This window comes from Sturnira hondurensis, unplaced genomic scaffold, assembly GCF_014824575.4.
Source record: "Sturnira hondurensis isolate 20B ecotype Veracruz unplaced genomic scaffold, ASM1482457v3 Scaffold0002840, whole genome shotgun sequence".
In the NCBI taxonomy this organism is placed as follows: Eukaryota; Metazoa; Chordata; class Mammalia; order Chiroptera; family Phyllostomidae; genus Sturnira; species Sturnira hondurensis.
This window is the reverse complement of record NW_028075471.1, coordinates 19445617-19470183: the sequence shown is the minus strand read 5'-3', so window position 1 is coordinate 19470183 and position 24567 is coordinate 19445617. Positions and strand designations below refer to the sequence as shown.

The following is a 24567-nucleotide window of genomic DNA, read 5'->3' as shown; positions in this document are numbered from 1 at the left end:
TTTTGCTGCTTTTAAGATTCTCTATCTTTAACTTTTGGCATTTTAATTATGATGTGTCTTGGAGTGGGTCTCTTCACATCCATCTTTTTTGGGAATCTCTGTGCTTCCTGGACTTGCATGCCTATTTCCTTCGTCAAATTAGGGAAATTTTCTTTCATTATTTTTTCAAATACATTTCCAATTTCTTGCTGTCTCTCTTCTCCTTCTGGCACCCTTATGATGCAAATATTAGAATGCTTGAAGTAAGTTGTCCCAGAGGATACACCATCCTTGTTTTTTTAAATTCTATTTTCTTCTTGTTGTTTAGATTGGTTGTTATTTGCTTCCTTATGTTTCACATCATTGATTTGATTCTCAGCTTTACCCACTCTACTGTCGTTTCCCTGTAAATGTCCTTTATTTTGATTAGTGTATCCTTTATTTTTGACTGGATCTTTTTTATGCTGTTGAGGTCCTCACCGAGTTCCTTGAGCATCCTTATAACCAGTATTTTGAACTCTGCTCTGATAGATTGTTTATCTACATTTTGCTTAGTTCTTTTTTTTTTTTTGGAGTTTTGATCTGTTCTTTCATTTGGACCATGTTTCTTTGTCTCATCATTTTGGCAGCCTCCTGAGTTTGTTTCTATGTATCAAGTCAAGCTACTTTGACTCCCTGTCTTTGTAGTGTGCCCTAATATAGTAAGTGTCTTACTGGGTCCAGTGGCACAGCCTCCCCTATAACCCAAGCTGAGTACTCAAGGCTCAAGGTTCGCCCTTCATGCAGGCTGAGTACACTCTTCTCTTGTACTTGAGCCTTGATTGCTATTGACAGGTCAATGGGAGGGATTCACCCAGGCCAGTCAGCTATAAGGAAGTCCTGTGGCCACTGAGCACCAACCTCCACCCTCCATGGAAAGGATCAGTTATGCAGGGACAGGGTAGTGGTGCTCTTATGTGGTCTGTAGCTGTCCACTGGTTTTGTAGGCTCTGGGGTTTCCTGAGTAGTGCAGGCCAAGGACAGCACCCCATCTGTGTTCTGCCTGGGGCCACCCTGCCTCAGCTATAAAGCAATCTGAGATAGCTACTACTTGTGCTGGACTTGGAGATTTCCAAGTGAGGTTAAGCTGTGAATCTAGGGTAGCTGCCTGGTCACCACACTCAGCAAGCAGTATGGGGATCTGGGGGCTCACTGAGGCCAGCTGTTGCTTATTTGAGAGGATTAAGGAAATTGTGAAGCATGAACCAAGACTTGCCATTCATATGGAAAAGTCACTGTTAACAGTTTGGATGTTGCTGGTGAGTAGGCTGGGATGGAATCTCAGGGTAGGGTAAACAGTGTTAGCCAGGTCAATGGAGTCTCAGCTATGGTACCTACCTGCCTGTTCCTTGACTCTGTGGGGGAGGAGTGTTCAAATAGAGGACAATGGCTTCTGCTCATCTTTCTGTTTAGGAGAAAGCTGTCCCCCAGCTCTTGCCTTGATGCCAGACACTTTAGTTCATCCCTGTATGCCACTGGTGCATTTCAAGCTGCTATCCTGGTGCTGGAGCTCAGAGGGAATAAGTCTCACTAAGTCCCTTGGTGGTTTTTTAAAAAGGAACTGCTTGGGATCCCAGCAGTTTCATCCTCTGACTCAGTCCCTGCAGGTTTTTGCAGCCAGGAGTTATGGGGACTTATCTTCCTGGTGCTGGAATCCAGGGCTGGGGGCCTGGTGTAGAGCTGGGACTCTGCATTTCCGAGATATCCCTCCCGAATTTTTATCCACCACACATAGTTGTGGGTCCAGCCTGTTCCACATCTCTGACTCTTTTACCAGTCTGGATGGATGTGGTTTCTTTAATTCTGCAGTTGTTGGACTTCCATTCAACTTGACTTCTGATGGTTCCTGGTGATGGTTGTTCTACATTTTAGCTGTGATTTGGATGCGGTTGTACGAGGACATGAGCCGTGTTTACCTATGTTGCCACCTTGACTGGAAGTTCTTAAACTGCTCTTGTGAAATGAAAATATTTCATTTGGGGGGTGGAATGAAAAGAGAAAAAAATCCTTGCCATGTATGCAGCTTATAATCTACTGGGGCAATTCTGCTAAACAATGTAAGTAAAGTACATGGTATGTCAGATGGTGATAACTGGTAAGGAGAAAAAAGTAAAATAGTAAAGGGGAATATGAGGCATTAGGCTATGGGCTGATGTATGAAATTTTTATACTGGTTTGACCAGGGCAACCACACTGAAAATGAGGCTTTTGAACAAAGACCTGAAGGAACTGAGGCAGGTAAAAATGTGGTTATCTGGGGGGAAAGATCATTTCAGGCAGATACAAGAGCCAAGTGTAAAGGCCTTGAGGTGGGAGAAAAACAGTTTGAAGAATAGCAAAGAAGCCACTGTGACTAAAGTAGAGGGACTTGGACAGAATGTGGTCTTTAAAAAAAAGATTTTACTTATTTATTTTTACGAAGAGGGGAAGGGAGGGAAAAAGAGAGGGAGAGAAGCATCAGTGTATGGTTGCCTTTCCCGTGCCCCCTACTGGGGACCTCGCCCACACCCCAGGTATGTGCCCTGATCGGGAATCAAATCAGTGACCCTTTGGTTTGCAAGCCAGCACTGAATCCACTGAGCAACACCAGCCAGGGCAGAACGTGGTCTTTTAATCTGTGGTATGCATCAGCGAAATCATTCACATGAGACACTTCTTGGGTAGCACTTCTAACCAGCATCTGTTTTTAAACCATGGGTTTCAAATAACTTTTAAAGCAGTAGAAACCTGCCTTCAAATGAAACACGAAGTAGAAGTTCAAGATAGGATTCAGAGGAGCAGGGGCGGGCTCTCTGTCAACTCCCACTCATCTCTGCACAACACACTGGTTCAAGGCAACACTGTAGAGGAAGGTTTGCCCTCCTCCCCCAGCTCAGGTTGCAACCATGACTCTAAGAATCATATGGTCTGCTGTTCTGCTTAGAGCCATGCTATTCTGCAGCACAGTGCTTCAGAAGTAGTCTTGTCTGGCCCCTGTCACTGTAAGAAGACTTTCAGTAGATGATTTACCTCCAACATGCAAATGAAATTAAAGCCTCTACAGTTACAACCACATGGTAACATGTGGGTCCAATATGTTCCTAGAAATTAGTTCTCTATTCTGGCACTACTTTTTTCCTTAAAAATGTTTTTTAAACTATGTCTTTCTTTGAAAAGGTAAAACAGGCCAAAGATTTAAAGACACACTAGAAAAGTCAACCTCCTCTAAATGAGTAAATTAGCTTGTATTTGAAATGGAATTCTAGACACTTAAACAAAAATGAACTAATGATGTGGATACAATATGGATAAGTATCAGAATTATTATGTTGAGAAAAAGGTGCCAACCTTATGAGTACATGTTATATGACCTGCGTATATGACATACAAGCAAGCCATGCTAGTCTTTGATAATAGTTAAAATAGTGGTTACCTCCAGGGAAGGGATAAAAGGATAAAAATGTTCTACATGTTGATCTAGGTTGTGGGTACAAAGGTGTAGTAGATACATTTGGGCCCAGCACACGTAATGCCCCATTTTTATTACAAAATATTTTATTACCAAATTATAAGCATGTAATTCTGTAACATAACACTATCACACTCAAGCACACCATGATATTTTAGGTGAAATGTTCAAATTAAAGCTATAAATTATCACACCCATATTATTATCCTACCAACCACATTCAAGCAGGCATTAGTTCTGCCAGACCCTGTATAGAAGCCCTGACTGAGTAGCTCAATTGGTCAGAGCATTGTCCTGTTAACGCCAAGGTTGCATGTTTGATCCCTGGTCATGGCACATATAAGAATTAACCAATGAGTGCATAAATAAGTGGGACAACAAATTGATGTTTCTCTCTCTTGTCAATAAATAAAAATTGAAAAAAATTCATGGGCTTTGGCTGGTAGCTCACTTGGTTGGAACTTTGTTCCGTGCACCAAAAAGGTTGAGGTTTGATCCCTGGTCAGGGGATATACCTAGGATGTGGTTTCAATCTCCCCTCCACTCCTGGTGCATCTGGGAGGCAACTGATTGATGTTTCTCTCTCACATGGATGTTCTCTCTCTTCTCCATCTTCTACGTTCCTCTCTCTCTAAAATCATTAAACATAACCTTGAGTGAGGATAAAAAAATTCACAGAGCCTCAAATGATTTATGCATTTTACTCTACATAAAGAATAATAAAGTCAATCTTCTTCCCACTACCTGTGGCTCCCAGCTTCAGTTCCTCTCCCCAGAGGCCACTCCTACAGCTGGGATTTTTTACCACCCCTTTTAGCTCAGTATCTTCACTTCAGGGGAGGAATCCTGGGAGCATGCCATGCAGCTACCAGAAGCCAACACCGTGGGCACTGGGGCCATGGCTTGTGTGCATGCCCCTTGGCTTTCTCTGGCCTCTTTGGCCCTCTGCTCCTTGTCTGCTTCCTCCTCTTTCTCCTTTCCTCCCTCCCTTTCTGAGAAGATAAGTGACAGAGAGAGTGTCCAGGGGGCTTGTTGACCCTTACTAAATAGTGCTGTCCCTTCTGGCCCTCTAGGGTGTATCTGCTTAGAAAGGACAGCGTGTGCTGATCAACCTTAGAGTTGACACACTCCCTCCCTCTTTTTATTCTCTGGCTTCTGATCCTTGGACTGATCCTAGGACTTTCTGCTCCCTGGGCACTCAGTCTCAGTAAGCTTCCCACTTTGCATTTGCATATAAAACAGGCTTATCACAGTGAATGCTGAGGACTAGTCTTATCTTCTCTCTACACCCTTCTCCCCACTCCCAACCTCAGGAAGCATTCTTTGACTCTGTCCCTACCCTCACTCAGGGCTTCACCCCCAACCAAGCTTTTTATCTTACCATCTGGGGTCCTGCTCCTACTAGGACTCCCCAGTGCCTAAGGGCAGAGGGACCTGAGCCACATTCATGTCAATTTAGCAAACTTTCTTGGAGCAGGGCAGAAAGTAAAGGGAGCTGCACGTTCCTTGTCAAGAATCTTCTAAAGTCGGGGAAATGGTGTACAACCCAAGCCCCCTTATGGCAGTTCTCAACCCAGTATTTTGCATTGGTCCTTCCAAAGTGTCGGGCACTAACCTGCATGCCTTTCATACTTGTGTCTCTGAATTTTCCAGTCCTAGGAGAATTGTTTTGGAGATGCAGGAGCTGAGGCCCAAGGATTTACTGCTGGCACGTGACTGCCTGGAATCCAACAAGTACTTCCCTACAGAAACGCCCTATTTCGGCTCTTGGTGGGCTACAGAGGGAGTTGGCAAGCGGAAGCTCAGGGTCCAGCCTTGAGAAACCTTTTCTTGTGCTACGCCCCTTTGCACAGTTCCCTCTTTCGCCAGGGGCTCGGGTGGGGGATTTGGACTTGAAGCAGGACTTAAGGAGAAGCAGATATAAAGCTGGGTATAGCAGAGGAGTTTAAGGGCGCAAGCGAACACAGGCCAAGCGGGCCCTGCAGGCTTGCTTGGCCCTGCAAGTCTCGAGGCGTAAGAATCAGCGTGATTGTTGAAAGCCCTAGAAGCGCTCGCTAACTGCTGAGACCTACTTCCCTGGGGCGACTTCAGGGTGCAGGCCCGGAGGGCATCCACAGTAGGCCACCCTGAGGGTTTCAAAGCCCACCGCCAGCTCTCGGGCTTGGCCACGTGCGCCCAACCACGCTCCCACGCTCCGCCGCGCAGGACAGCGGGAATACCACCAGGAACGCGCGCCCCCGGCGTGCACACACTCCAGGGCACGCACAGAGACAGCCCGGCCCAGGTCCACCACGCCCCGCCCTCACCCGCGCCCCGCCCTTGCCCCGGCGACTCAAGCTGCCGCCCTTTCATTGGCCGCACGGAGCGTGACGCGAGGCACCCGGCTCCGCCCCTCGTCAGTCACTCGGCGGAGGCGGCGCTGTCGGAGACTAGTCTTGTCCGGGGACTGGTGGCGGCGGCGGCGGCGGCGGCGGCGGCGGCGGCGGCTGGAGCTTGAGCCCCAGCGGCTGAGGGCGGGTGCGCGCGGGGGAGGGAGGGGGGTCGGTCAGCGACGACTTCCCCAGACGGCGTTTCTCCTCGGAGCGGCGCCGGTTTCGACTTTGTGGGGGCGGGGGTCCAGCCCATCCCTGACCATGGGCGACAAGAAGAGCCCGACCAGGTACCTGCTGCGAGCCAGGAGGCGGAAGGGGAGGGAGGACTGGAAGCGGCGGGGGCCGACGACGACTAGGCCTCAGAGCAACCCGGGGCGGGGGTGGGGGTGGCGCTGCTAAGATGGAGATCTGGGGGCGGGGGTAGGCGGCCACCGCAGCGGCGGGAGGCGGTGTCGCTTCGCCTCGCGGCCCGCGGCCCTGCGCGCTGCAGCCATGGCGGCCCTCCTCTGCGGCCCTCCTCCGCGGCCCTCTGCCGCCGCCACTCCTCCCAGACAAAGGGAGATTTAACCAGGTGGGGAGGGGGGGAGGGCGGGCGCGAGCCTGGGAGGGGAAGGGAAGAGAAGGGACCGGCCCAGTCACCCCGGCCGGCCTCGGCGGCCCCTGCGCGCCCCCTCCAGATCCGGCTGCGGCTCCTTCCCGGCCCCCCCAACTCCCCACAAGGCCCACGCTTTAGTCCACAAGTCCGCCCGCTTCCTGCGCCCGCCGCGGCCCTTCTCCAGGAGCCGCCACCGGAGGCCACGCGGCCCAGAGGTTTCGAGGCTCCGGTCGTGGCCCCAGTCCCTCTTCTAGTTACAGAAAAGGGTGGGTGGGTGGTCACCTGAGCGAAGTTTCCAGCCCTGCGAAATTAAGACGGCTCACCAGCGCTTGTGATTTGCTATCTCCCCCTTTTTCCTGCTCCTGTCTCTTCCCTTCCCCTTTCTCCCTCTGCTCACTACCCACTCCTCCGAAGGCCAAAAAGACAAGCGAAACCTGCCGCAGATGAAGGCTTTTGGGATTGTAGCGTATGCACCTTCAGAAACAGCGCGGAAGCCTTTAAATGCAGCATCTGTGATGTGAGAAAAGGCACCTCCACCAGGTACCTGAAGATCTGTGTTACCTTTTGTTACAGGACTTTTCTTTTTCTTAGAGTGGGAGAGAGGGTAGCGGGCTATTCGTTTTGCCCTCTTTCCCACTTGTTGATTATGGCTTTTTCTGCATTTCTGGGGTGGGTGATGTATGGTTTTGGTTGTATTTTGTGTTGGGTGCAAAGCCTCATGTTGAATAAATGTGGGAGGGAATTTTTTCAGGTTTTCCTCTTATTTCAGATACTGAGTTTATTTTATACTTGTATCCATTGGCTCACTGGTATTGCCTCATAAAGAGAGGAAGCGCAGTACTTTTGCTGTGGATAGTAGGACAGAAGACCTTTTTACCATGCGCAGAATGTTTTTAATTTGCCTGTCTTGAATTATTTTTCTCTTTTGAGAAATTTAGTGATGGTTGTATAGTAATACTGGTTGTGTTTTTCATGTCTCGAGCTGCAAATGTTTGTTATTTTCTTGCACTTGAAAATAAACGTTGAGCTTCGATTTTTTTAAAAGTGCATTTTTTGGAAGGCTGGGCTGTTTGTTTTTTCTGGTTATATTACGGAAGGCGATTTTGCAAAATTGAAATGAATAGTGTGGCTATATTGAAGTTTGTGTTTAAAACTTTATTATAATGAACAGAACATTTTGGTGAAGGAAGTAAACTGCATTTGGTATCAAAATGAGTAGATGTACTAGAGTAGTATATCAAAGCTCATTTTGTAGTCTTCGAATCCTCTTAACATATCTTGGATTTGTTTCAGTGATGATAGAGTTTGAAGTTAAGCTATCCTTGATGTCATATAATGTTAAGATATTGGGGTGTGTGTGTGTGTGTGTAAGAGACACACCGAGTAAATTCCTTGGTTTATCCTTGAATACTTAATTTTGATTGCTAAAAGTCTCATTTCATCCGGTACTTCTATTTGAATAGGTGGCATTTTAACATGGCTGTTAGTTTTAACTGGGTATTGTTCTTTGACTAAATGAGTGTGCCTGTTAGGATATCATTGCTTTATTTATACCTGGAATTAAATATGATACTGGACAACCTAAAGAATATAACTCAGATGAATTGGTTCAGTTACTGATGGAACAGTTCTGTAAATTCCACTACCACTGTAAGTAGTGAGACCTTTGAATAAAAACACTCGAGAAGTGAAGATATTTCCCCATAAATAGTTTTTAAAGTAAATGCATGTCAGTTTTTTTAAAATTATGGAATAGATTTATTTAGTTCAAATAACACTCATTGTGGCTTAATTGATTCTGTTTTGCTGTCCAGAACAGGGAATTCCATCAAATGGCATGAAAGTTTAGAAATGTATGTTATTAAAAGCAATAGCAGATATATTTTATTTATGAGTAATTTTTTGTTTTTACATGTAGAATCCCTCAGAGGCCATAACTCTTTATTGTGGTTTTGTTTTGAATGTTATTGTGGCTAATGTTCAAGTAAATGACTATGAAACTCCTAAGAACTTGAAAACTTTACTGGTGAAAGGAAAGTTAGGTCAAATTCAAAAGTTACACATTGATGTGTTGCTAGGAACAATTACATCACGTAATGAAATGTATTTCAGTTTCTGAATGTATTAAAAATCTGACTCATCAACTTTTTGTAAGCACATGGTAGATCTTGACTTTAAAAACAATACGATGTTTAAAGTTTTTTCAGAGTCTTATGATAGTGAAACTTTTTTAAGCAAACATTAAATGAAAATGGTTAATGAAAATATATTAAAGTCTATTCAGAAACAGGATACTCAGGGTCTTTAAGAATTTTTTTGTAATTTATTGGTATGTGTTGTTGAGTAGGTTTTGAAAACAAATTTCAGAGCTCTGATGAGTTAAACTCTTTATCATTCATAATACCTAGACTAAATTTGTATCAACCTAAATTTGTTTTATTTGGTTATTGCCAATATTTTGGTGTTTCAGAGCTATTCTAGAAGTCATCACAGGTTGAAAGGCAAATAACATTTGTAATGTACGCCACCTCAAAGGTTTGACATTTTCTGCCTTCTATAATGTTTTAACGAGACTTGGTACTTATGGCAATAGAAAGCTTGTTGCTGGGTTTTGGATGGTGGGTAATATGCAAAAATTTGTGGCTTTTAGAATATCTAAATACTAAGAGGGGTTTTCTAACCTGTTGACTGGCATAGGTATTGGATTTTGTTTTTCTAAGGTGGTGGTTGTTTTTAGAACAGTGTAGCTGGTTGGCTAGCCTGTGATCATTTTTGAGGTAATTCGTCATTCTTGTCATAATTGTTGCTGTCATTTACCAGTCAACCAAAGAAGTCAGTGTTGAATTAGTGGTAGTCCAATAGGCACAACCGTACTTACCCTCTGAGGATAGAATGAATATTCCTTAATTTGTTTAGGAAAATATTGGCGCCTTTTCAAAGAACATTTTTAAGTTCCCAAGATGTTGAAAGCCACTGCTCAAGACATTGGGGAGGGAAAGAGGGTGTTAAAGGTTGGTAAGAAATGTACCAGAATGATCATACTCCAAGTTACGAAGTCCCTAGGAGAGGTATAAAGAGATGTGGGAGGTCGGCACAGTCTGGCTTGGGGATCATTTAGGAGTCTCCCTCCCCCTATTTCTTCTGGACAGAACAATTGATTTCTACAGAATAACCCACCAACTTTCCAGTACTATTGCTGTGTGTACCAAATACTTTTAATTCTATAGAAGGAATCATGAAAGTGAAATTCTATAGAAGGAATCATGGAAGTGATTCAGGAGGTATTCTTTTTGGAGCAGCATAGCAAAGTGAAAGGAAGGTCAGAAACCCTTAAAGAACATGTTAAAGGAAGAAGGAGGGAATACTCAGTAGTCTACTTGGAGGTTCAGAGGGAAGTAGAGATCTTATATTTTGGATGTATTGTGTCAATTATGTGTTAGGTCTCTACCTCTTGCTGGTTATATTTTTATAGCTTTATTATGGTATAATTTATATACCATAAAATTCACCAATTGTAAATGTATAATTCAGTGATTTTTAGTAATTTTAAAGAGTTGTGCAACCATCCCTACAAATCAGTTTAGAACATTTCCATCTCATAATGTGATTTCCTCTTTCCTGTTTGTGATATACTTTTAAGTATTTTTAATACTGGTACATGGAGGAGTCACCTGCAGTTGGGAAAGTTCCCTCTACACGTGCCTCTCCCCCCTCCCCCCGCCCCATGTTGCTGTACTCTATGACTTTCAAGCTTAAATAAATAAATAAATAAATAAATAAATAAATAAATAAAGGAAGTGTATGTGTAGTGAGGTGGTAAGTGGGGAAGAAACACTATCTCTTCCTAGGTAATAGCTAGTAGTATTTCCCAGCCCACTTTGCCAGTTTCATGAAAGAGGATACCGGCTTTTAAAAGAAAAACAACCCACAAATTTATCACTTTATCTAACCATTGTTAAGTTGAAGTTCTGAGTATTGGGCAGAATAACTTTTAGACTTGGTGATAAATATATTTTACTTTTGGTCTTGTAATTTCTTTGAATGCAGTGATGTCTTGATAAAATTACCGAGATGTTGCTGATTAATGGTTCTTTGGTAATAGTGTACATCTTGACCTTCAGCTACTGCTTAAATCACACTCACTTGAAAAATTGGAGGTATTTTGCTTTGTGTAATTGCCATAGATTTAGAACTTGATTAATTTTCACCTCTAGATTTTATCATGGTGTGGAGTTGAAATCATGTTTTATTTAATCCCTGATTATTTGAATACTGTTCTTCTGAAAAGTGGTCTCTTTTTAGAGATTTTCCAGACCTGTAAAAGTGAAGAGTTTACTTTAGATGTATAATAAGTATAGCTTAATCAGAAAGTTGGTACCTAGGATGTTGAATTGGAAGTTGATACTCAGTTGTTTTGTGTGGAAAGTATTTCCCCTGTTCCCTGATTGTTTGCAGTTGAACCTCTGGACTTTTTCTCCCCTTAAATTCACATACCCATACTGACAACTTGAAAGTCTCTTTAGTCATGAAGTACTTTGGAAGTTATATGGGAAGACACACATAATTAGTGATAATGTCAAAGTTTGGATCTTTGCTGGAAGGTTCAAAAGCTCATCTTCCTGTAATACTTTGTAGATTAGGCAAACTCCCGGAAAGCAGAGGGAGTAGGCACCTAACCTGTAGCAGAGCCAGGCCTCTCCAAGGTCCTGGGTCATCCACCACTGTGCTTTTAGTCCTTTGGTCATAGTGATTTTGGTTTTTTAAAAAATATTCACCCAGGGATTTGTTTGTTTGTTTGTTTGTTTTTTGAGAGAGAATTGATGGGAATATTGATGTGAGAAAGGAACATAAATTGGTTGTTTCCTGTATGCTTTGACTGGGGATTGAATCCATAAATTTTTTTTTTTGGTGTAGGGAATTATGCTCTAACCCAACTGCCACATGTTCAGGGCCATATTGGTTGTGCTATAGTGTTTGTCTTTCATACAATTTCATTATAAAAGACAGAAAATTACCCGGCTTGCAAAGGATCAAACCTTCCGGCCTCAAACCTGTTACAAAAGCTGGACCATTTACTCTTACCCAGAAACAGGGTGATAATTTATTTTGTATTTGCTACATTGAATCTACTGATTTATTGGTACTGACTTGATCTTATGTATACTTGGTGACCTTAGAATAAATTACCTGAGTAGTTGTGGTTATTTGACAAGTTTTTATTGAGCACACAGCCATGTGGGTTCTGGCTACAGTGGTATAAAGACAAATAAGGTCTTGTTCTCACAGAGCTTGAAATGCAATGGAAAGAAAATAAACAAGTAAACAAAAACAGTAATTCCAGCTAGTGAAAAGTGCTACAGAGAATTTAGAGCAGCGTGGGGGAACTTTAGAGTAATGAGAACTGGGTGGAGTGACTCCTTTATAGATTGTGGAGATACACAATCTATGGTTTGCCTTTTTAGGAAACACTGATGCTGCTTTCTTTTGGAACAAAGGGATAGGTATTTCTGTAAGGTTTTTACCTGTAGTTTGGAGTTGGATGGAACCTTTGTGCACAGGTGACTCAACTGTTTTTAGTTGCTTGTCACAGACTAAAACCCAGGCCAGCTGACTTGCCAGTATATCTTCTTAGGGGTGGATTCAGTTACATATTTTTAATGTGACATACATTTACTATGTGCTTCTGTAGATGTTGAAGACATTTTAAGATGAATTATAAACTTCCTTAAGTAGCTATAGTTTACCAAAATAGTTATCAGCACTAATTCAATTCATTAGTACTTTAGGTGACTATAGGTCTCTAAATGTCTGCTTTCCAACTTGATCTACTAAAACATTCTGCAGTGTTTTTGGCTCTTATTTTCTGTTTTGCCCTATCACCAGGGCCTTTTCAGTTTGTGGCATCTTCCTTTATAGTCCTCATCACTGGTGCTCCCCTCCTGTTTTTTGCCTGGTGATATTTAAGCAAATGTTTTGGAATGTAGCATACTTACAGAGAAGTGTGCAAATAAATCGTAAGGCTTGAAGTTTCACAAAGTGAGCACTCATGTGTAACCAGCACCCAGATTAAGAAGCAGAATATCATGAGAACCCCAGGACGAGCCCTTTGCGTAGTACTCTGTAGTCACTCCCCCTACCCAAGCTACTCTCTTGACTTCTAATTGCAGAGATGAGTTTTGCTTGTTTTTGAACATTATGTAATTAGAGTCATATGGCATGTACACTTCCGGATTGTAAGGCCCATCCCATTGTGGTTTTTGCTTATTTTACCAGGGCTGTTTAATCCTAAGAATATTTTAGAGCTCAAGTCTTTTCACGCAAACCCTTACAGGAGTGCATTCTAGAGATAGAGTCTCTTTTCAGTGTCTCTTAATCACCTGCATGCTTGAACACAAAGGAACAAAACCTGGTGTGTAGAACTTTTTTCTAGAGTGCATAAATGGAGTAAACTTTGTTTCTCATTGGTATTATTGTTCATTAGTCATTTTTATTTCAAAGTGTGTTGGTTAAATAGACAAAATTTCCACTTTCAAAGAACCTAACAAACTTGTTGAAAAGTTAAGGCCACAAAAAGATAACTAATGATGTAAGGCACTCAATGATGTGAATGAATTTCACAGTACCCATGGAATGAATGAGTACATGGTAGAGAACATGAGAGCCTTTTAGAAGAGGGAGAGATCGTCAGTCTGTGGGGGTGCATTGAGGAATGCCTCACTCAACCTAGGATTTAAACTAGGCCTTTATGGTTCTTGGATGTAGGGTTTGCTCTAGTCTAATGGGTGTCTAGTCTGTGGCCCAGGATCGCTGTGAGTGTGGCCCAACACTAAATCGAACATTTACTTAAAACTTTTTTTTCCTCATCAGTTTTCATCAGTGTTTGTGTACTTAATGTGTGGCCCAAGACAGCTCTTCTTCCAGTATGGCCCAGAGACACCAAAAGGTTGGATATCCCTGCTATAAGCTGGTGCAAGTTAATTACTTCTTTGCTTCCTTGTACCTACTTACTAACTACTCTCTCTTCAGGTGTCATTCGCACTTATCTCCACAGACTGGCAATTCCCCAATATTGTTTATTAACCACCTGTCACCACCACATGCACACATACCCATGACAAAAATCTAATTGGCTCTTGGGCCTCTCCTCTTGGACAACTTAAATTATCTCTTGGTTCTAATTGCCATTAGGATACAGTCCAAATCCTGATCATCACAATGGACTTCTGATTTGGTCCTTTGGAATTTCTGGTAGCAGCCTGCTATCACCCCATCTGCCCTCCATATACAGTGTATGTGTCTTTCATGCCAAACTGCTTGGTGCTTTTGAACCACTGACAAGGATGTATTGTTTCCATACCTCTACACATTCTGTTTTCTGGATTTTTTCTCAAATGCTTTTTCTTTCCTTTTGTGTCCAGGCTGACTCCTTCCTATTTGTCCTTCTGGATGTCTCAGGGAGCCTTTCCATCATCACTCTTGATTTATACCTCATGACACTTGAACTGTTATATTCACTGGATCACCTTTGCTGTTGAGGACAGGACCTTTCCTTTCATAGCTTTATTTTGCTATGTCTGTTACCGTGTTTGGCACTTGGCAGTGGGTCAGTAAATATATATAAAATAAATGAAGACGGTGGGGGGGGGGTTCAGTGGAGTCCCCTTTAAAACTATACTACTTAAGAGTTCTAATAAATATTTGTTCATATTAGGGCTTGTGTCTTGTGTATGTGAATATTAATGGGTTAGAGAAAAGTTGTTTGTATGAAGTATGTCCTTAAAAGTAGTATTCCTTCCCTGGCTGGAATGGCTCTGTTAGGTGTCATCCTGCAAACCCAAAGGTTGTGGGTTTGGTTCCTGCTCAAGGCACATGCCTAGATTGCAGGTTCCGTCCCTGTTGGGGGTGCCTGTGAAAGGCCACCAATCAATGTTTCTCTCTCACATTGATGTTTTTTTTCCTTCTTCTCTCTCCCTTCCCCTCTCTCTTCCTCTCTCCCACAGTAGTAGTCCTGTTTTTCTGCTTTTGTGTTCTAAACATGTACTAGAAATTGAACATAGAACTAGAGCCTTGAAGGCTGTAGGCTACAGGTGGCCAATACAGGCCCGTGGGCTGAATCTGGCCCTCCCCTTGTTTCTACTGGGCGGCATCACTGAACTCCTTGTCCCTAGTTAAGGAGTAGTTACATTTATACTGTCCTACAATTACAGTCGGCCCTGTGAAGGCAACTGCAAAGCTGATGTCCCCAGTGAAAATGAGTTTGACAGCCCTGTGTAGCCAGTGCATTTCAGTACTTGTTGGAGTGGTTTCAGCTTTAGAGCTTTTAGCACACTCAACTAAAAAACAGGAACTATAAAATGCTTCTTAATTTTTTCTGTTTGCCCATTTGGTGGTTTAAGCAACCCAAAGTCATATTGAAAAGTCTGGTAATAAAGCAGAGGCCCATTTTGTTGTGCAAAACCAATTTTGAGGTGTAATAAGGAACTAGATGGGTATATTTGTAAGCTGGCACCTAGTGGCTGAAGAGCATTTTGGGTGTTAACAGTGTCATGCTGTCCACTTGTCTAAGCTCTTTTGTGTCAATATACCCATAACTTGATAGTTGTACCTTGTACATAGTGTACATTACTATTTTGTTTAGTAATTTGGATGAATTACTTCTGTTAGGTTGAAATCTTGACTAATTCATGTTTTTCATTTATTTAGCTATAATTTCTCTTCTATGCAGTGATTGACACAGACTGTGGTGTCAAAGGTGAATTCCCCATAAAGACAACACAGATGAGAACTGTGTTACTCAGAAATTGTGAATAGTTGAAATCACAGGGTAAACGGTGCACTTTTAATTTTTTAATAGGATTAGTATTTTCCCCTCTGTTAGTTTAGAAAAATGTACTTAATTTTTTCTTTATTTGGGAAAAGAAACTGGTGGAAGGGATATGTAAAGTGTATCTTAAACTTGTTCAAAACATTTTTCTCTAAGAGCATTAGGAATACAATTTAAGATGAAACTTGGATGGATAGTCTATGGGAGGGACAGGAAATTAAGGATGCAGAGGATACCAGTTTCATTATCATATTGGGTCTTGAAACACATCAAGTAAGTACATGGTGATTGGTCAAAGGGAGAAAACAAACCTGGTGACTGCTTCTAAGAACAGATCAGATATATGTAGGTTATGAAGTTTATGCACTGTTCTTTATTCTTTTACAAAGCTAAAAGTTGTTTTAATACTTTAAGTGCTGCAAGAATATTCAAGGTTGCAAGAGATAGGAATTTAACTCAAATTACATTAAGTCAAAACAAAATTTAAAAAATGAGTTCACTGGGCCCCATAACCAGCAAATGACAAGGATACCATTTGAACTCAAAATCAAATGAATGACTGCAGGAAGGAGGACCCCTGTCACTTGGCCAATTCCTGGACCATTTTTTGGTTGCCTGGAGGTTGGGATACTCTGGCCAAATCTAACACATCTGCAGGCTCTGTTACTTGAAGGGAGATGGGACACTTCAGTAGATGGATAGAAAGTAGCTGCAGTAGCTTAGTACTACTTTTGGGTTTTGTTACTGGATTAATACTCATGATAGGTTCAGTTCTAAATTCGAACTATAATTAATTTCTTACTGTAGTACCTTCTTAATTTTTATCACATAGAAAAAAAAGATTGTCTATGAGCAGTGGTATAATTTTTAAAATGCTCATGTTCTGTAGGTTGATTTTCTGTATCATCATACATGGCCACTGATTCTTTGTCCTTTTTTTTTTTTTAAATTGTATATTTATTCTTATATGTTTTTTTTTTTAACTTTATTTATTTATTTATCTTTAGAGGGGAAGGAGAGAGGGAGAGAGACATCAATGTATGGTTGCCTTTCGCACATCCCCTGCTGGGAGTTGGCCTGCAGGGAACTAGCCTGCAACCCAGGAATGTGCCCTGACTGGGAATTGAACCAAGATCCTCTGGTTCGCAGACCTGTGCTCAATCCACTGAGCTACACCAGCCAGGGCCTTGTCCTTTATTTTAGTTATGAAGGTAATACTTATTGCAGAGAGTTGCAGGAAGGGGAGGAAGCATACAGTAGGCCACTCATAATCCTGCCATCCAGAATTATTTTTACTTACTGAGCAATTTATTTGTCACTGAACCACAGATATTTAAGAAACTATATAGTTTTCCATGTGTTGTGCTTTAATATACTGGTTCATTGAATTTTCAAAATGATGTAGGTGGTAGTTCCATGTGGGAGTTGGGGAATCAGGTAGTATGTAATATGAGACAAATACAGTCTCTTGATTTAAAAAATACGTGTTCTGTGATCTGTTTATATGGTTCATTTTGTATTCTAAGAAAAAATTTTTGTGAACATTTTATGGTTTTAGGATTTGTATTTTTAGAAAATAAGGCTAAAATCCAGGTTACGGTTTTCTTTTTGGATTGTTTTCATTTGAGGAATAATGAAAATGTTGAGGAATAATTAATATCTGTAGCATAATTAACTTTCCCAAATTTTTTATTGAAGAACAATTATGTATACAAGGCAACCTTGATTTAATGTTTTTATGCTAAGTTTGGTTAGATCGGTGGCTCTCAAACTTAATGCGTCAGAATCACCTGGAAGGTTTGTTAAAATACAAACCTTGTTGAAATTCTGGTGTCCAGCTCCCAGAATTTTTGATGAAGTAGGTCTGGGGTAGGGCCTGAGAATTTGCATTTCTTACAAGTTCTTAGGTGATGTTGATGCTGCTTGTCTGGAGATTGCATTTTTGAGAACTGTTGGTTTAGATGACCTTACATTCTACTTAGGAAGAGCCAGCCAGGCTTCCTAATAAAGCTGATGACAGTTTTTGATGTTGGTTGTGGAAAATTATGTTTTGGCATTTCAAACTTGTCAAAGTGAAGTTACAAGTAAGTGATCAGCATTCTAGGGGCCATTCTGAAGCTGGCACGAAATCTGATGCCTTAACTATCATCATGTGAAGTGTGGGAATGTTTATAAATTGGGTTACTATATCAGCTAAACTTGTATCTTTTGTATGTTCTAAAATCAGCTGTTGTCTTACATTGCTGACACTTGCATTGGATTTCAGATATATGTATTTTAAAATCCCGTTTTTCATCATATGTTGGAGAGACAAACAGATCTTTATAATCAGTAAATCAACATGTTGGCAAAGAACACGATTAGGTAGTTCATAAAAGAATACAAGTACCCTGGCTGGTGTAGCTCAGTGGATTGAGTGCGTGCCTGCGAATGAAAGGATCACAGTTCGATTCCCAGTCAGGGCACATGCCTGGGTTGCAGGCCAGTTCCCAGCAGGGGATACACGAGAGGCAACCATACATTGATGTTTCTCTTTCTCTCTCCTTCCCTTCCCCTCTAAAGATAAATATATAAAATTTTAAAAAAGAATACAAGTTAAGTTAAGGAAAGATAAGAAATATATAATCTTCCCATTTCTCAAGTAGATATAAAACAATATAGCATATTTTGGCAAACCAAATATTAAATATTTAAAAAGAATTTTAGTAAGGCTGGGAAATGGGCATTCTCTCATGGATGCTTGATGGGTGGATAAGTTGATTTAAAGTTTCTGAAGTCCATTATGGTGGTCGTGGTATCAAATTTCTTTGAAATATTTGTGCCCTGATCCCAGTAATTTAATTTCTAGGAATTTGTGTGATCTGTATGTAAAAATTTCTGTGTAAATGCAGGTATATTAATTGCATCGTTATTGTAACCAAAAATAAAAATTGCCCACATAAGAATCAGCAGGAGTTGTTAGAAAGTGTGAAATAGTCATGAATATTTTGCAGCTCTCTCATTGGGGATGGGAATGTAAAATGGAGAACTCTGGAAAAGTTCAGCAATTTCTTACAAAGCTAAACATTTACTTACCGTATTACCTAGCAGTTGCACTCATGGCTGCTTATCACAGGGAAATAAAAACTTATGTTCACAACAAACCTGTTTGTGGCAGCTTTGTTTATAATAGCCTAAAATGGTGAACAACCTAAATGTCCTTAAGTAGGTGAATGGTATGTTCATACCATGGAATGCTACTCAGTGATTAAAAAGGAGCAAACTATTGACACATACAACTGTCATGGGTCTCAGGAGCATTATTCTGAATGAAAAAAAAGCCAATCTCAAGGTCACACATACATTCTTGAAGTGACAAAATTAGCCAGAGAGAACTGATTGGTGGTTGCCAGGGTTTAGGGCTATGGGGGCCTGGGAAAGGTGAGTGTGACTATAAAAGGGTAGCAGGAAAGAGATCTTTGTGGTGGTGAAAAGATCTGTATCTTTTTCTTTAATGATGTTTAATAGAGTTGTCTCCATTTTCCTACCACCACTTCCCCCCACCCTATCCCCCTCCACTGCCCACCCTCAGTCCTGCTTCCAGATCTGTATCTTAATTGTGGTCTTGGTTACACGAATCTACACATGATAAGATGGCAAAGACCTATATGCACATATTTGTACCAATGTCAATTTCCTGGTTTTCATATTGCAATACCATCAAGAAGATGCAACAACCACTTCAAGGAACCTGGGTGAAGGGTATATGGGACCTGGTATGATCTGTAATCATTGTCATAATAGAAAAAAGCAAGATGCAAAATGATAAGCAGTATGATCCTACTTTATGTAGTATTCATACTATAATTGCTAACCACCTAGAAGTAATGACTGATCAAAATATTGATTGTAAGTGGTGGGGTGATGGATTCTTTTTTATGTGTGCACTTTTCCGTAATTTCTACAGGGTGGATGAGTTGGTATCATATTTGTAGCCCAAAAGACCAGTTTTCCTATGAGGGCATTTTAAAAAATGATCTAATTGTGGAATATTGAAATTTAAATAGGTGGAATTATATTTTGTGGGATTTTAAAGTTTGTTAATATTGATTTACACTACCTTGGTATTATAACAGCTATTAAGGTTGGAAAGCATCTGTACTCTAAAACTTGTTGTTTTGTAAATTCAGGATTGTTTTATGTTCTTGTATTTATGAGATATCCTGTATGATGTAAGTAAGTGTTGTCCAGTATAAATACACGCACTGCAAGCCACATGTGAAATCAAAACTTTCTAGTAGCCACAGTAAGAATATAAAAAGAAACAGGTGAAATGAATTTTAATAATACATTTTATATTAATCCCACTATATAAAAATATTGAAATTTCAACATGTAATCATTATAAACTTGCAGCAAGATGTCTTTTATTCTATATTTTATACTAGGTCTTCAAAGTCTGGTGTGTGTTTTGCAATTACAACTCAGTTCCAGACTAGCCACAATTCAGTAGCCACATGTGGTTAGTGGCTACCATATTGGAGAGTAGTTGAGAGCCAGGTCTTCGGTGTCAGACGTGCTTTGCCACCTCTGCAGAGCTGTAACACCAGCTCTGCCATTTGCTATCCTTGTGACCTTGGGCATGTTACTTGAACTTGTGCTTTAGGTGGTGGGTATTGTAAGGGTTAAATGAGTGAGTGTGTGTAGTATGCTAGGCACAGGACTTGGCACAGAATGCATACTGTAAGCAATATACAACTGTTGGTAATGTTATTTTCATTCCAGTAGAGTGTGTCTTGGATTGAATGACTAATCATTCTAAAGACACAACTGATTTCTTTATAATATTACCAGTGGATAAATATATAAATAGTACATGGGGTAATCTTCATATTATGACTGCTGAATAGACAAGTACTTGAGCACTCATGTGCAAAATACTGTGCCAGTCACTTGAACTTTCTGGCTGTAAGTCTTGAGATAATACCCTCAAATACTATGAATTTGCATAGTACTTTACATTTTGCATGCCAGCTTTATATGTATTTTCCCAATGTAATACCCAAAGCCATCCTGATAGGTAGTCATTATTCCAACTTTAATAGTTGAAGAAGCGGGGGCTTAGAACAGTGAAGTGACTTAGTTGATTACATGCTCAGTAGAATAGAAGAAATAGAAAGGTGACTTAACTAAATGGACAAATTAGTGTGGTACCACATGTGTCGAAACTGCATTCTTTCGATTCTTTCCCTTCTACCTTTGCCTTATCCAGGGCCATTTGAATTAGAAGAGGGAGATACTGTGTCAGTTGAATAGCTCCCTCAGAATTATCCTGAGATAATTAGCTTAATCAGATCACGTATGGTGTAAAAAGTTAACATCAGCCTGTATAGATTACTAGTTGATTTCTTTTGCTTGTTGTGATATTTCTGTTTATAGAGTTTATCATTCTATTTCTTGGTTAAATATATCCACAAAAATGGGCTGGGAATATGAAATACATGCTAACTGCCTTTAGTGAGGTTACTGGGGTTATGAATGAGTGACTTTCCCAAGATAGGGGAGGGGTTCAGTGGAAGGCACTTGTCTCTTGGGCAGAGTCAGATGTAGTGTATGTCATTAGGTGTTCATTGTTCGTGTTCTAATATGTAGATTCTGCTTCCACTGTTGTACATTGCTGGCTTCCAGTTTCTTCTCCAATTAGGAAACTTGAGGACATGACATTGAATTTATTGTTGAGTACTCTGGGACAAAAATGTATGATATAATAGTAAACTATCAGCTTTATTTTTTAAAGATTTTTTATTTATATATTTTTGAAGAGGGAGAGAAACATCAATCAGTTGCCTCTCATACGTGCTCCAACCACATACTAAAGCCCGTACTCAGTATGTGTCCTGACCAGGAATCTAATTGGTGGAACAGTTAGGTTTGCAGGACCATGCCCAACCAATCCACACTGGTCAGAGTATCACCTCATTTTTACAACTACTTTTGGTGTGCATCAATAATCTGTGTTTATAACAGGAATTATATCTTGGTGTTCTTAACCAGAATGATAGCGGGAAGTACGTAGGTAGTGTGTTCTTTGGCCCCTGGTTCTCTACATTTTCGGGGTTTTTTTTTCCCCTTCAGCTCAGCATTATTTGCCTGACAGTTTCTCTCTTCCCTTTTACTCAACTTTAACTGTAGGTTTAGGACTATAAGTCTTATGCAAAGAACCCATCAGAATCCTGTAGTAAGTACTCATCATTTCTAATCATTGTGAATCTTAGCCATGTAAAATTCTGCATTGGTACTTTATTGAAGGACTGTTATGAGGATTGTGGAATTGTAGCTATCCTGATTGAACTTTGGGATGAAATTTTATCTAATGCAATCAATCATGTTTCAAAGATTTCTGTTGTGGCAGGGGAAATCTCAAATGCCTAGGATTTCTTAAAAAGTCTGACTACAAACAACTTCTGTTACTGCAGTTATTGTCAATAAAAACTTTAAAAATAATCTCACTGTAAGATAAATATGTACAGAAGATGTGTATGCTAAATTTGCATTTTAAAATGTGGGTTGCAATTAATATTTGAAATGTTTTGAAATTTCCAGAACTAGGTGATTTCTGTGTCTCCTTCAGTTCTAAAATATTGTGTTTTGTTGTATTAGTTTTGGCAATTCATAATAAGTATCAATAATAAAATGACTGTTAACTATCACAGTGCCAAATTACTTGTCTAAAAACATAGAAATAATTTATTTGTAATTTCTCACCTCTTCTACCCCAAAATGTATCAGTAGGTATTTAAAAATTTCAGAGTCTCTAAGTAGGAAAGCTTTATTTTTCAAAATATTTTGGCATTATAGAGTTCACATGTAGCTGAACAGTTTCCTTATTTAAGTTGTAGTTAATGTTTTTATTTTGAAATCCCACATGTATGGGTAACAAATCCTTCTGTCTGACTTTTTCCAGTCTAAGAAATTAAATTCATTACAGACTGACCAAAACACTATAAGCAGGAGTGTCCAACCCACAGGCCCAGGATGGCATGAATGCAGCCTAACACAGAATTGTTTATTACTAAAAAACGTGTTTCCGGTCATCAGTTTCTGTTAGTGTTTGTGTATGTAATGTGTGGTCCAAGACAACTCATCTTCCAATGTGGCCCGGAGACGCCAAAAGGTTGGATATCTGTGTGTGACTATAGATTGTTGTTAATTACTAATACCTGAATAAAGATAAGGGCTTTCCCTCAGAACACCTGGTATAGAAGATGAGGGTTTTTTAAGTACATACGGGTGTACTGCAGCCCTTGGGAAGTTTTTACTTAGTTCTTACTATATTGCTTAAAAGAATAACTCTGGTTCATCCTTTTTTTTTTAACGTTTATATTATTGAAACGGTTACTACTTGGATCAAGCCCCAGAGCAATGCTTGGTTCTAATAAAGCAGATGTACATTGCTCATTTTTCATGCCTAGCAATTTTGAACAACTTTTACTGAGTGAGTTGGGTGCTGCTAAGTGTGACACAGACTGAGAAGGAACATCATTAGTTAATAAGAAGAACAGTGGGGCACTGCTCATCAAAAGCTGCATTGGTGTTCTGCATCCAGTCCACTAATAATGATTATAAGGGCCAACATTTAATAGGCCTTTAACATAGTACAGGCACTATGTTAAATCCATTTCATGCGTTCTCATTTAACCCTTGAGTCTATGATACATACATAGATAACATCCCCATTGTACAGATAATGAAATGAGACCTATAGCAGGGGTGTCCAGACTGTACCCTAGGATGGCTATGGATGTGGCCGGAACACAAAAGTGTGCATTTACTTAAAATATTACTTTGTTTATTACTAAGTAATAAAACTTACATATGTACATTTTCTATATTAGTGTTACAACTTGGGAACTGCTTCATGATTTTAAAAGATTATTGACAGGGCCACTGCATAATTAGGGTTATGATGCGAAGACTTTTTTGATTATCTGTGGTGGCAGATATCAGGAAAATGATGCAGGACCTTTGTTTTTGCTCATCAATTTTCATTAGTGTTTGTATTTTTTTATGATTTTTTATTTATTTATCTTTAGAGGGTAAGGGAAGGAGAGAGGGAGAGAAATATCAATTTATGGTTGCCTCTCATGTGTCCCCTGCTGGGAACTGGCCTGCAACCCAGGCATGTGCCCTGACTGGGAATCGAACCTCGATCCTTTGGTTAGCAGGCCCGCGCTCAATCCACTGAGCTACACCAGCCAGGGGTAGTGTTTGTGTATTTTTAACATGTGGCCCAAGACAACTCTTCTTCCAGTGTGGCCTAGAGATGCAAAAAGGCTGGACACCCCTGACCTAGAGCAAGTTCCTAACACAAGTTACATAGCAGAGATGCCCTTGACTCTCATCCCTTCTGGCTTCACAGGATTACCTGTTTATTGTTTCACCTTAGGTTTTTTTCTTTCCCCTCTGATAATGGCATTATGATCTGTACAGCCACCCAATCTATAGACTTCATTTTAGACATTCATCCATAGTAAGCATACAGAAAAGGGAATGGGAACCCTTGCATATTTATGTTAAGAAAGTAGATACTAAACATTCTCATCACAGGAAAAAAAATCTATGTATTATGTTGGGTGTTAACTAGACTTATTGTGGTGGTGGTTTCACAATATGTACAAATAGTGAATCATTATGTTGTACACCTGAAACTAATATAATATTTATATTTATTCAGTATAAATTAAAAAAAACACTTGGTAAAGGACTTGGAAATAATGCCACACTGCTTTACTTCCTTTAGTTTCTATTTTTACTCTGCATAGTTTGTTGTACTCTTAAGATAGGTCTCTCAATTATCTCCCTATCAAGTTTATACCTGCTTTACTGCTCACAGCTGAGATAGGAATAGATTACAAAATAGAATTCTTCAGAAGCAATGTTTTAGAAAGTGATCCCTCTCAGGAGAACTCTTAAAGAATGCCTTCCTCTTAAATTCCATTCTGTTCTGTGCTTGCTGGCTTAAGGTTGTGGAAACAGGTATCTCAAAGGTATCTCAAAAGGTTTGTAAAACATTGACTATAGAGACTAAGAGACCTTTCTAGACTAAGGTAATAGCTTGGAGAAGGGGTAAAGGTAGATTAAAACTGGCAAGATCCTGAAGTCTATTTTTCTTTGAAATTTTGCAGCTGACTTAGGACTTTGAATGGTACTAATTCTCTTAGTAAAGGATTTTCCAAGAGGTTAACTGCAGAAGTTTTGTAACTTACTAATAGTTTATATATTGAAATTTTATCTAATATTTTTCAGGAATGAAGTCCTAGATGATCTTTCC

The 24567-nt window shown here is 40.2% G+C and overlaps 1 protein-coding gene and 1 long non-coding RNA gene across 2 annotated transcripts in view; one reads left to right on the top strand and one right to left on the bottom strand.

The window, feature by feature from the left end:
• Positions 1–5999: 5999 nt before the first annotated feature.
• The window catches only part of RYBP (RING1 and YY1 binding protein), an 86187-nt gene continuing 67619 nt past the window's right edge, over positions 6000–24567 (top strand). Inside the window, exons 1-2 of the mRNA XM_037040968.1 lie at positions 6000–6125; positions 6848–6973. Coding sequence (XP_036896863.1) covers positions 6100–6125; positions 6848–6973 — 152 coding nt within the window. The 5' untranslated portion in view covers positions 6000–6099. The remainder of the gene's footprint in view (positions 6126–6847; positions 6974–24567) is intronic.
• On the bottom strand, positions 11966–22624 carry LOC118983446 (uncharacterized). The gene is made up of 3 exons (XR_005065727.1): positions 22613–22624; positions 15055–15058; positions 11966–12060 (listed from the first exon to the last, which is right to left on the bottom strand). It is a non-coding gene; the product is annotated as an uncharacterized LOC118983446 (long non-coding RNA).